The sequence below is a fragment of the Trachurus trachurus genome (genome assembly GCF_905171665.1).
Source record: "Trachurus trachurus genome assembly, chromosome: 8".
Taxonomy (NCBI): Eukaryota; Metazoa; Chordata; class Actinopteri; order Carangiformes; family Carangidae; genus Trachurus; species Trachurus trachurus.
In genome coordinates, this window is record NC_139905.1 from 7270514 (window position 1) to 7282545 (window position 12032).

The 12032-nt window shown below is 41.4% G+C and overlaps 1 protein-coding gene across 1 annotated transcript; it reads right to left on the bottom strand.

Moving 5' to 3' along the window:
* Positions 1-753: 753 nt before the first annotated feature.
* Positions 754-11550, bottom strand: LOC310990503 (ras-related protein Rab-35). The gene is made up of 7 exons (XM_083977898.1): positions 11400-11550; positions 8862-9796; positions 6563-6613; positions 4653-4776; positions 4427-4551; positions 2837-2961; positions 754-1941 (listed from the first exon to the last, which is right to left on the bottom strand). Exons 2-7 carry the CDS (start codon positions 8914-8916, stop codon positions 1792-1794), a joined length of 630 nt encoding a protein of 209 aa, XP_083834024.1. The 5' UTR covers positions 8917-9796; positions 11400-11550; the 3' UTR covers positions 754-1791.
* Positions 11551-12032: the final 482 nt, after the last annotated feature.

Here is a 12032-nt window from a genome sequence, read left to right on the forward strand (position 1 = left end):
AGCTGTTTCATCCAGAGTTTTTTTTTTTTTTTTTTTTGCTCACAATTTATTTCAGTTTTCCTCTGAGCTGAACGAGCAGCGTTTGTAGCAGCGTCTGCATAACAGAAATGCGTCATCTGACAACCTGAGTCACAAGTTTGTTATCAAATTAAAATTTTATATTAAAAACCGCTGTCATCTGTAATGCAGTATCTCTACACCAAGTCTTCTTCCACCATTTTTTTTTTAAACTTTTTGGCTATTTTACTTCCTTTATTTGACAACCACAGTGGAGACAGACAGGGATGTGAATCAGTCCAACCAGCTTGGAGTCACACTGGGGATCTGCTGCTGCTGCTGCTGCTGGTCCCTGTTTTGTTTTTTCTTTTTCTTTGAAGAATCATCGACTTTCAAATTATCATCAGTGACCTGACAGAAAAAAAAAACATTTTGAGGAACTCTGCGGGGAGCTGCGATAAAGTCATTCTTGCATTTTTTTAAAGGACACTTTAATCTATTCAGTTATGATTCAGCAGTTTCCCAAAAACAGCCTGTCCTCTAACTGTCGAGAGACATCTGGGGGATTTTCTACAAAACAGGAGCTAGATGTGTTAAACTCTGCAGCAGTGTGATCATCCCTCTGATTAAATCTTCCAATTTTACATCATTATTGTTGCAGCTGAAGCTCTGGTCTGAGTGAGGAGATGATTGTTGATACAGAGTCTGTATTTATTGCTTTATTTGGATTTGGACACATTTGCTAGGCAACATAGATTTACATTAAAAAAAAAAGAAGAAAAAAAGACGACAACAAACGAATGACGTGAACATTTTGGGCTCTTTGTTTGTCTCGAGGTTACAAGTACTGTAGTTGTAGATTACTGGCCTCATTTGAGTGAAATAAGGCAAACACACACACACACATGTTGGACTGCACTCGTCACACCTGTTAGTGTGTCAAGGTTACGATTTAGTAACAACTGCACCCAGTTCCCTTTCAGTGGTAAAATACTTGTTCTGTATTATTAAGAAAAGAAAAAAAAAGACGTCGGCACACACCAGTGGTTCACTAGAGCTCAGTTAAAGGACCAGACCAGTGTTATTAGCTGTTCTACCACAGTTACACACACACACACTCCGCACCTCTCCATAACCTCAAAGCAGATTGTCGTGGTTGTGATTTCTGAATTAAATCAACAGTTTTCTGTTTCTTTCACCACAATATGAGATTCATTTGTTGTGCAGACGTCTTTAGCATCATGTTATCTCGAGTCGGACATCATGTCGTGGCTAAAACTGAAGGATCAAAGTCATTTTATAAATCTTAACTTCTCATTTGATTATGTCTCTGGCTGGGACTGACGGTCAAATCTGTTTCACCTTGATTATAGGAAACTTTCCTCATGTCCTGATATTTCATATATTTGACAGTCACCAGATTAATAGATAATAAAAATCCAAAAAAAAAACTCCATTCTCAGGATTCAGAAATCTAAATCACTACAACCTGCTTTAAAATTTGACTTGTAAGACATGAGCTTTAAATAAAAAAAAAAGGGAGAAAAAACAACAGACTGGTCCTTTAACTCCTGAACCCTCCAGGCTGCTACTTATCATCATCATCATCAGTGCTGACGGACTGAACCCTCGGCCTCCGTAAGACGAGTGAACCGTGAACAGTTTCTGACTTTCATGTCCACACCTCCTCCCTAAGGCACAGTTTTCCCAATTTTCCTCTTTTTCTTCTCCTTCTTTGTCTTTGCTTCGCTCTTTGCGTGAAGCGGCGAGCGGCCTCGGCGTCCCGTCTGCGTCTCAGCAGCATTTCTTCCCTCTCTTCCTGCGGTCTCTGTCCCTCTGGGCGTTCATGTTGACCGTGTCCTTCTCCCGCTCCCGTTCCCTCTCGGCCCGGTTCTGGCTCTGCTTCTTGGCCCGGAGCACCATGCGGGTGAAGGCCATGAACATCTGAACGGAGAAGCACAACACAACACAACCGACCGTTAACAAACCTCAAGTTCGTTATCTGTTCAGTTTTAAGAAAGAATCAACAAAAAATATTAAAGGGATACTTCACCCAAAATCGATCATTCACCAATCGTCTTACTCACCATCATGCCAAGGAAGGGTTTGGAGAACTTTCAGAGTCATCAAAACGTTTTAGGAGTTCCAGGGGGGATAGAGTTCACTTTTGAATGGTCCAAACACACACTATGAAACATCCAGATACCTCCATACTGCTCGTCTGTACTGACCCAAGTGTCCTGAAGCCGCCACATGAAAAAGTGGCGGCTTTAAAATTAATTTGATCTCTGTTTTTATCCTTGTTGTAGCAGTAGCTCCCAGTGGCTGTTGATGTTTGTGCAGATGTGCGAGATTTGCTGCGAGATGTTCGCTCGTCGTTGTAAACCATTGGATGTCTGATGTAACACAGAAGAACATCTCGCAGCAAATCTCACACAGCCACTGGGAGCTACTGCTACAACAAGGCTAAAAACAGAGATCACATTAATGTTTTCCCAACAACTTTTTCATGTGGCGGCTTCAGGACACTTGGGTCAGTACAGACGAGCAGTATGGAGGTATCTGGATGTTTCATAGTGTGTGTTTTGGACGATTCAAAAGTGAACTCTATCCGCCGTCATTATAATGAAAACCCATTGCCAGCCGGACCCCCCCTGAAACTCCTAAAGCATTTTGATGACTCTGAAAGTTCTCCAAACCCTTCCTTGGCATGACGGTGAGTAGATGATTGGTGAATTATCGATTTTGGGTGAAGTGTCCCTTTCATATTGAGGAAGAATTCAGGGTGAATACTGTAAATATGAACAAAGCAGCCGGACACAGGACGTCTTGAAGTTACCTCCTCTACGTTTACATTCTCCTTGGCGCTGGTCTCAAACACCCGGACGCCCACCGACTCCCCAAAACGCACAGCATCCTGGGTATCCACCTGTCTCCTGGCGGGGTCGTCGTTCTTGTTTCCCACTGAAAAAAAAGGGAACAGGAACTTCATCTCTGCACTTTAACCAACACCTACAGTGTGTCATTAAATCATTAACTTTCAAAGCACAGTTCATTTTAAAGGCTGGAAACTAGGGGTGCACCGATTATTCGGTAACCGAATATATTCGGCCGAATATTGCAAAAAAAGCAACATTCGGCCTTCGGTGGAATGAGCGCAAAGCAAGGCCGAATATTAAAAAAAAAAAAAAAAAGTCTGATAAATACGCGATCGCGCGACGATGGAAACGGCAGCTTAAACCCCATGGAGCTTTATTAGTAGGTGACTCCTACTGCTGGAAAAACAACAGCTACAAGAGCAGTGGTGGGAAAGCTGCACAGCGACCGCGCGCACCGTTGCACGTCGCTCCGTCGCTGTCTGCAGCGGAGATACGGCCACTGAGAGGACTGAGTGAGGGGACCGTTCCTGTAGGAACGCGCCTTTTAATTAATCATTTAAAAACCAAACAACAACATGCTGAGTAGGCTACGAGAGGGAGAGACGGCTGCAGCAGTTAAAACGAAAGTTCCTCGTCCCAGCATGTCGCCAACTCCGTCCGTGGCCGACGTCTTTTAAAACAGAGTTTCCCAACCTTGGGGTCGCCTGAAATTCAAATGAGGTCGCCTGAAATGTCTAGCAGCCTAATTGATTAATTAAAAAAAATCTAACCAAGAAAGGTTAGGAACCACTGTTTGAAAAGACACTTGGGTTTTTTTGATGAGCAACGGCAACTGGAATATTCAAAAACTGTCAGAATAGTCAATAAACATTTACTTTCTTTGAAAATTAAGTTAAAAAAAATATTTTATTTAAAAACTTTATAACCACTTTCAGTATTCGGTATTATTCGGTTATTCGGCCAAGCGTTTTGATTTTATTCGGTATTCGGCTTCGGCCAAAAAAATGCCATTCGGTGCACCCCTACTGGAAACCATTTCGACATTTAAAAAGCAGCATTTGGTGTTTCTGAGTGTTGCTGTTCTGTTTTTACTACGTCACTCAGAAAACCACAACACACAGATCATCTTATGAAACCACATTTCAACTAAAACACCAGACAAATGTAAAAATAAATATCTATTCAAATCAAACAGATTGAACTTCCTGATTTTCCTCTCATGTCTTTAAACATTACTGATGCAGCAGGAACGTTTTTACTCATTGTGTTCTGTATTTATTCCAACTAGTGAAACTTTTTAGTTTTGGTTCCTGGCTCATGAAGAAGTCCTGAGCAACCTTGAACAACCCGACGCTCCACGGTGCAGGTACAGCATGATTTGAGTTATTATTTTGTTGTTTGTTCTGCTTTGTTCATCAATATTGTGTCTGCTTTTATCTCTGTTCTCTGTGTTTTGTGTCCTTGTCACACAAAAGACTTCATTGCAATGTGAAATGTCCTTTTTAAATAAATAAATCAATAAAATAAATTATCTAACGCTGTTGACTCACCAAGGATTTTGCAGACTTGGTCACAGTTCTGGGAGATTTCATTTAACCACCTCTTCACATTCACAAACGACTCTGGATTTGTCACGTCGTAAACAATAATGACACCGTGTGTGTTTCTGTAATATCTGCAGAGGGAGAGACGAAGCAGAATGAATGAATGAATGAATGAATGAATGGTTTGATAAACCAGCAGGTTAATATCACAGTGAGTGAGGATGAAACTTACGTTGATGTGATGGTTCTGAATCTCTCCTGTCCGGCCGTGTCCCAGATCTGCAGCTTCACCCGCTCTCCCTCGATGTCGACGGTGCGGATCTTGAAGTCGACGCCGATGGTGGTGATGTAGCTGCCTGCAGGAGAGCAGCCAATCGTCAGAGAGCAGCGGGCGGCACCGACACCAAACACTGTGCTGGATGTACTGTATGTGAGTCACATGACCTCCACACATCTGTCTTCGTCTCATAGGAAACACGGCAGATATGAGCTCCAACAGGAGGACAGGCTGTTAGTCGGAGCTGCAAAACCTTTGTTGCTTTGTCCAGTTTGGGCTTTAAGATAATTTATTTTGCTCATTTTTAGCTATAAAAATAATATTTTAACACGTCATCCTGCGGCAGGAAGCAACATAAACTATGACAGGTTGTGAACAAACCCAATTTTACAAGAGAGATTAAATAAAGTTAAATATTAAAAATATATAAATAATATTTGTTATATTTTGCGTTAAAACTGGAGTAAACTTTGACCCACTCTCTTTCAGTGTTGAATACGAAAACATTTTTTTGGCTTTGACTGCAACAGACATTCAGACGACTGGGTTCAACTGGACACGTGTGGATTCAAGAATTTTTATAACATTTCCCACTGGAGAAGATTCACTGACCTACAAGACGAGAGGGATTGCTCAACACTCAACACTGAAAAACTGGCCCTATATTAAATGTTGGGATTTTAATTTATCTTCTTGTAACTCCAACTCGTTTTTCTTTCTTTTTTTTTTCTGTCTATTTTATCTGTTTTTATTCTGTTTGCTTGTGTTTGTTTTTTGTCCATTTGCTTCAATCTCACCTTTATGTCACATTAATTTATTTGTATGAATATGTAACCAGTTAGGAAATTGTGATGGGGCTCAGTCACTAATTTATTCTTTACTTTACTTTACTTTACATACCAATACTGACATTAAATACCAATAAAAAGCACTGGACATTTGTTTATGATCACACTGGCCTCAGAGCATCTGGTCTCCTTCTGTTACCATGGACAGTCACACTCCACAACGTCCAGCTGCTGCACACGGCACTGGTTTCTTCTTCTAAGAATGTGTCACCTTGACCTACTGTATGTATGTATGATGGGATGTTTCTAAGTGCTGCTTTGTGCCTGCTGGTGATTTGATTTTAAGTTGCAAAGAAACAGTGTAAATAACTAAATAATCTAATTTAGTCATTTCAACGAAAACATCAAAGATGTCTCATTCATAACAGATTATATACGCTGCTATACATATTCTCACTGTATTATTAAATTACATGGACTATAAAGGACATTAGATTTATGATGCTGAAGGTAACAGGGCTATGTTTGAGCCTATGAAGAACAGAACCGACAGAACCTGTGTGGCGTTCAGGGTCCGTAGGGTGGGAAGGTTTTAATCCAAACAGACACAAACTCATTGATGAGGTGATCAGATATGCAATTTATCTTTGAAGGGGGCTGTTGCCATTTTAAAAAATACATTTCCTACTGTTTTACTGTTCCTACCGTTTTATCTCACTCTGTAAAGCAGATCAGGTTTTTGGTTGGTTTGATGTTTTTCTTAATGTTTTTTTGATCACTGTGTTATTATTATTCGATCTGTAAAGCACTTTGTAACTGTGTTTTTAAAGGTGCTATACAAATAAAGTTTATTATTATTATTTCCTGTCCTACATGCTTTTATCCAACACCCAACTTTTGCCCAAAAACCTGCCTCCTCTGGATCCTCCGACAGGTTAGAACAGCTCAGATAAACCCTGCAGATAAGATGACGCGTCCTGATAAAATGCTTTTATGTCTCTGGTTTCCTACCACACGGAGAGGAGGGGTGGTAAATACAAGCTCTAATGTAACTTACACAGACTTGTGGTAACTCACCAGAGAAGGAATTGTCTGCGAAGCGGAGCAGGAGGCTGCTTTTCCCCACATCTGAGACAACAAACAGAGAACAGAGGAGTTAGCAAACAGACAAACCTGTTCACTCTGAGTGACAAGACCGTCCCATCCCGACTGACTGACTGACTGACGGCCTCCTCGCTGTAATGTCATAAACATTAGTGAAATGTGGGGCAGGGTAACAGAAGTGAAACTAGGCAGGAAGCCAATGGAGGTTGAACTGAACTCGTACTGGAAATGGCCGACTTAAAAGAAGCAAAAGAAATCTGGAGAAACCTGAACAATCACCTGAAAACTCCTCTGAGAAACCCAGAGATCTGACAAACCTGGAGGAGGAGGCAGCAGCAGCAGCAGCAGCAGCAGCAGCAGAATGGGATGCCACATTATCACTCACAATATTTTTTACAGTCAACAACAAAGGAGTCTCTGTCTCACTGAAATAACTGGGGAATAAAATGTTCCCTTTCTTTACCATAAACTGGCTAAAAGAACAGAACATGTCGTGATGGGATTTGTTCCACATCACTAAGGAGTCCGAGAAGCGACAAGTGTCACCAACAGGCCGAGCAGTCAGCATCTTTGAATCCTTGTTTTAAAAATAAAGGCCAAGACATGAGATTGTGGGAAAAAATAAAGAAAAGGAATGATCACAACCTCCGACTCTGTGTCCTCAAACTATAAAACCTGTGAACACGCAAGAGTTGAAACAAGACTAATCCTAAAGAAACGTCTCCTCCCTTCTCCAAACCAGGAAACAGGACAGGAAACTCTCCTCGGGGGAATTGTTCCACTCAAGGAACATAAAAACCCTGATCACGCACGGTGAATTGACCTTATAAAGAAATAAAAGTTCACAAGTAAAATGTTAAAAACAAGAACAGAGAGAAGCAGCTCTGAAGCTTCTGAAGCTCAGCAGACCGAGCTCAGCTGTAAATTTAAGGAATTAAAAAAAAAGTCAAATCCCTGAAACTAATTGTGAATTTCTGGGGGCACCGAGTTCTTCTCACCATCACCACCTGTGACTGTCTGTTACAACAACAACATAGTTTTTTTAACATCGTGGTCGACTGGAGCCGGAGTTCAGACAGCAGTGTTTCAACACAACACAACAGCGATACAATGAAATCTAATCACTGTATAAAAATAATTTCCTGCAGGGAGGAAGGTGATCTACAATGACTCAGCACTTCCTGCAGAAGCTCCAAAAACAGATTTTTCTTTTTTTTTTATGCTCCTATTGACAATCTTAATGTCACAGAATAAGATTTTCCAACTGGGAAAAACAGATTCTGAACCAGACTTTGGCTGGTATCAGGGAACAAATACCACTCATCAAATAAAAAAATAAAATCCCAACAGCAGTGATAACGTAAGATACCAAAGCACTGAGGGTTTTTCCACTTCTCCACTTCTCCACAGCAGCGATGCATGAGCTGCTCTGAGGACTGAAGACTGAAGCTTCAGCAGTTTGAAACCTGCTGACGGTGTGGACCGGTCTGGGGTTTTCTGGGTCAGAACTTGTGACCTTCACTCTGATGACCTTCTTTTGACCTCTGATGAATCATTTTATTGTTATTTAGGCTTCAAAGAGAGAAATATAGAGTTTCTGATTAGAACAGGAGGAAGCTCTATTCAACCCCCAGGTTCGGGTCAAACTATTTCTAACACAGATCATTACAGAGGAACAGCAGAATATGGTTTCATTTGGAATAAATAACCAGCTGCTGAGGAACTCTCTGGAAGCATCACCAGAAATCAGGCTACATGTTGCTACCTATTACAAATATTACAACTCAACAGAGAAGAATCTGAGAAAATACCAATCAATTATATGAAATATTAAACTGATTAGCCTGCTACTTAACCCTGTAGTGCTGTGCTGCAGAGGAGCACATGACCGGAGGGAGTGTGTGTGTGCAGCACTATTTAAGTTAAATAGACCACCGTCACAGATAAAACGAATAATATGATTAATTGCTGCATTGCACTGCAAAAATAACTGGAACAAAGTTAATTTATCTGCAGTTATTTGTTCCACCAGTGCAACTCCTGATGTAACAAGTTAACATGCTAGCCGCTAATGAGGACCATGCTTTAAAAGGATGATGCAGTTCATTTATTTCAAATCTACTTTGGCGCCATTTTTTATCAGTTTTTTTTTTTTATCAGTTGAGGAAGCCGGTAAAAATCTACACGGTTGCACGCAGCCTGTTGATGCCATTCGTCTCCTCTAGGACTCCACAAAGACGCTGCTTTTGTTAATAACTCAAAATGCACTAACTGGAGTCTCCAATGATGAGCAGTTTAAAGAGATGATTGTAGTCTTTCCCCGCCATCTGGATGGCCTCTTACTGTATTTCCAAGTAAAATCAGTTTCATAGGAGGAGGTGATATCCCTACTCTTCCCAGTGTTGTTTGTGTGATCCACCTCCCAATGCTACGAGCTCAAAGCAGCACCAGAGTTTGTCCAGGAATCACAGACGTTCCCCTGCCGGTAAGAAAACATTTCCAGTTGAAACTTATCCACTTTTTTTTTTGTTTTGTTTCGATTTATCCTTGAAGTTGTTGCTCAGATGTTCACATCATTCTCCTTGGTCTCAAAGTGAAACCACAGCGGCCGGTCGAGTGTGGAACATTTCTCGAGAGTTGTGCATTTATGATTCATGCTTGACGGCTGAGACAAGCCGCGTGGTTCCACCTTAGTTCCAGTTCCACACAATGAAACGCCCTCAGGGGATTTCCAACTTGTGACGACTCATTGATTATGACATCCACGGTTCTGTCAGTGCAGTGTGGACACTCCCTCTCGTCTCCTTTGGATGCAGGCCCACATTGAACTCAAACTTCTTCACAGAGGTCTCTGCTCATTTAAAACAGTGGTAGTCCCTCATCTGAGGCTCCGTGACGCTCTGAGGTTGTTGCTCCGACAGCCAAATGGACGGGTGACTTGACAGCTGATGGTGAATCCAGTTATTGCCCTGGACTTCTCCACTGCCTGCTCATCAACTACTCCATCCCTTATTTAAAATTATGTGAGAAACTATGATGTTCCTCTTTTCACGTCAGTCAGTAGTGGTTGCATCTGCTGAGGTTCCTTTAAGCTGGTCCCTTAATTTCACCTCACTTCCTCTGGTGGTCGGGTAAAGAGTCAACCATTCCTAGTTTCATTACAAGGCGATGGTCTCACTTCTCTCCTCTTCGTCCCAGGGTTAAAATCTGCTAAAACAAGAAAAAGAGACAAAGATAAAAATGAGGTTAGGTAAATAGCATCAATCAAGCAGCTCACCACAGTTCATTTTTGATTACTGTTTGCAGTGCATGCCCCTCCTTACCTCCCTCCCAGTTCTTCAAACAACAGCTGAGTCACTAAATATAACTTCCTCATCCTGCTTTATCCACCCCCCATCCTACAACTTAGCTCGGTAAGCTAGGAAGCAATACACACAACACACAAGCAACCGACACACTGGAGCAAGAGGCTAAATTAGGGAAGTACTGTAAGGCTAGGCTAAGCTAACACTGGGACGATTTTCCATGAAAACAGGAAAAGGCTGCCTGTGAAAGCAATTCAATGGGACCTTTCTAATGTGAGCAAATTAAAGACCCAGTGAGCGACTGTTGGTGCAGAGCTGGCTACGGGTCCCCGTTTAAAAACTTTATATTAATGATGCAATGTTGCATTGGTCTGTAAAGGTAAAAACACACTGTCAAATACAATTAAACCTCTATTTACCTTTTGCATTATCAATCCCTCAATTCGGACTCACTTTCAATAAAGAAACAACAATAACAACACGCAGTTTGACTGTAAATCCCTCGAGTTTGGTGATGCGTTCAGGTGAACACGAGATTTATTGTGACGTGCAGGAAATAAACATTGAAATTAGCGCACAATCAATTAGACATTAATTCAGTTGTGATACCTACTGTGTCAGAAAACATTTAATATAAAAAGGTACGAGCACTTGGAAATAGAGGAGCTGAGTTTTTGCAAAGATTTTTAACGTAGTTTGGTGTCCAAAAAAAAATAAATCATCATTCATCAGTGCAGGTCAACAACACCAGAGATACAACACATGGTTGCATGAAATAACGTGTAATACAAATTATGTGTTATTCAAAAAAGGAACGTTTGTAGTTTAAGTTAACCGTTGAGGCACGCGCGGGCTGTTCAACTTGTCCCTCACGTTCTAAACGTTACAAACGTTGGGCCAAACTTCCCATTAAAATCCTTTACTTTTCGTAAATACAACCCTAAAAATACCATATCTTAAACCAGAATCAGTCTGGAAAACGTGTCAATGTCGTCTGAAAATCACCTTTTTCAATTCGGCTCACAGTAAAACCACGTAATACTCACTCGTTAAACTGTATTTTATCCCAACGGTCGTCCAACAACATTATTTTCACCGTAGGAGGTGAAGTGATCCATTCCACTCTGCTATGAAACAGCAAATTAATCCCGTTTGTTTTCCCCCCTTCGCGTTAAGCCCTGACTTCTTCTTCAGCCGGGAGTGACAAAGGAAGAAGGAGCTAAAACAACCCCCAGATTAACGTTAACGTGTCGCGCTTGTTATTCACGCTGCGAAATGATGTCGCTTTAGGAAAAAGAAAACGTGACAACTTCCCAGATTGTTTCTCCAGCAGCCTGGAGGTTGGACGGTCGGTCTCCGCCGGGCCTGTGACCCTGGCCTGCCCGCCCGCCTGCCTGCCTGCCTGCTGCCGCGGACTTGTCTTGCACTCAACACCCAAGAAACAACGTCAGAAAACTTCTCTCCTTGGAAAGAAAAAAAAAAAAACTTTGAGCGACATTGCTTACCGTGGTCGTTGGTCTGTAGTTATTTGTCGCTCGTCGTGGTCCGGTGGCTCATGGTGGCAGATCTAAGCGGCGGTAGACGTTGTTGTTTTTGTCCCGGTGAGGTCCGCTGGATCTCCGCTCCAGTCGGAATGTCTCCCCGCCGACCGACCGACCGACCGACCACACCTGACTGTCTGACTGCAGCTGATGACCCTGACTCTCATCATCTGGTGCTGCGTTCAAGTCATGTGGGAAAGCCCCATTTTCTTTCTGTCTTTCTGCAGCAGTGTCCAAACCTTGTGTGGTTTTATATTACTTAAACTCTAATTTAATAAACTGAATTTGGCTCATATGATATGACACAACGGTGGAAGAAAGAAGGATATAACAAAACAAAAATGAATAAGGCACACTGCTAATAAGAAACAAAAAATGGTTGCTTTAAGATAGTGTATAAAAAAATCAAATTTTATCTAACTCTAGTATTTTCTTACATTAGAAAAGCTAATTTATGTAATCAGGGGTAAAGTACAAGAATTTGAAGAAGTGTGGGCACCTTAATGGACGTTCTCAAGCAACAATAGACTATATCTATTTGTAAAGCTATTATGTGTGTGACACTTTAATTTTATTTTATTTTATCTTATTCTATTT

Bases quoted from the DNA above. Each gene is read 5' to 3' on its own strand.
- LOC310990503 (XM_083977898.1), bottom strand. From the start codon at position 8,916: ATGGCGGGGAAAGACTACAATCATCTCTTTAAACTGCTCATCATTGGA. The intron at 6,614-8,861 runs GTTAGTGCATTT...TTGTTGTCTCAG, and splicing joins GCTCATCATTGGAGACTCCA to ATGTGGGGAAAAGCAGCCTC. The intron at 2,962-4,426 runs GTGAGTCAACAG...CTTTTTTTTCAG, and splicing joins CCAAGTCTGCAAAATCCTTG to TGGGAAACAAGAACGACGAC.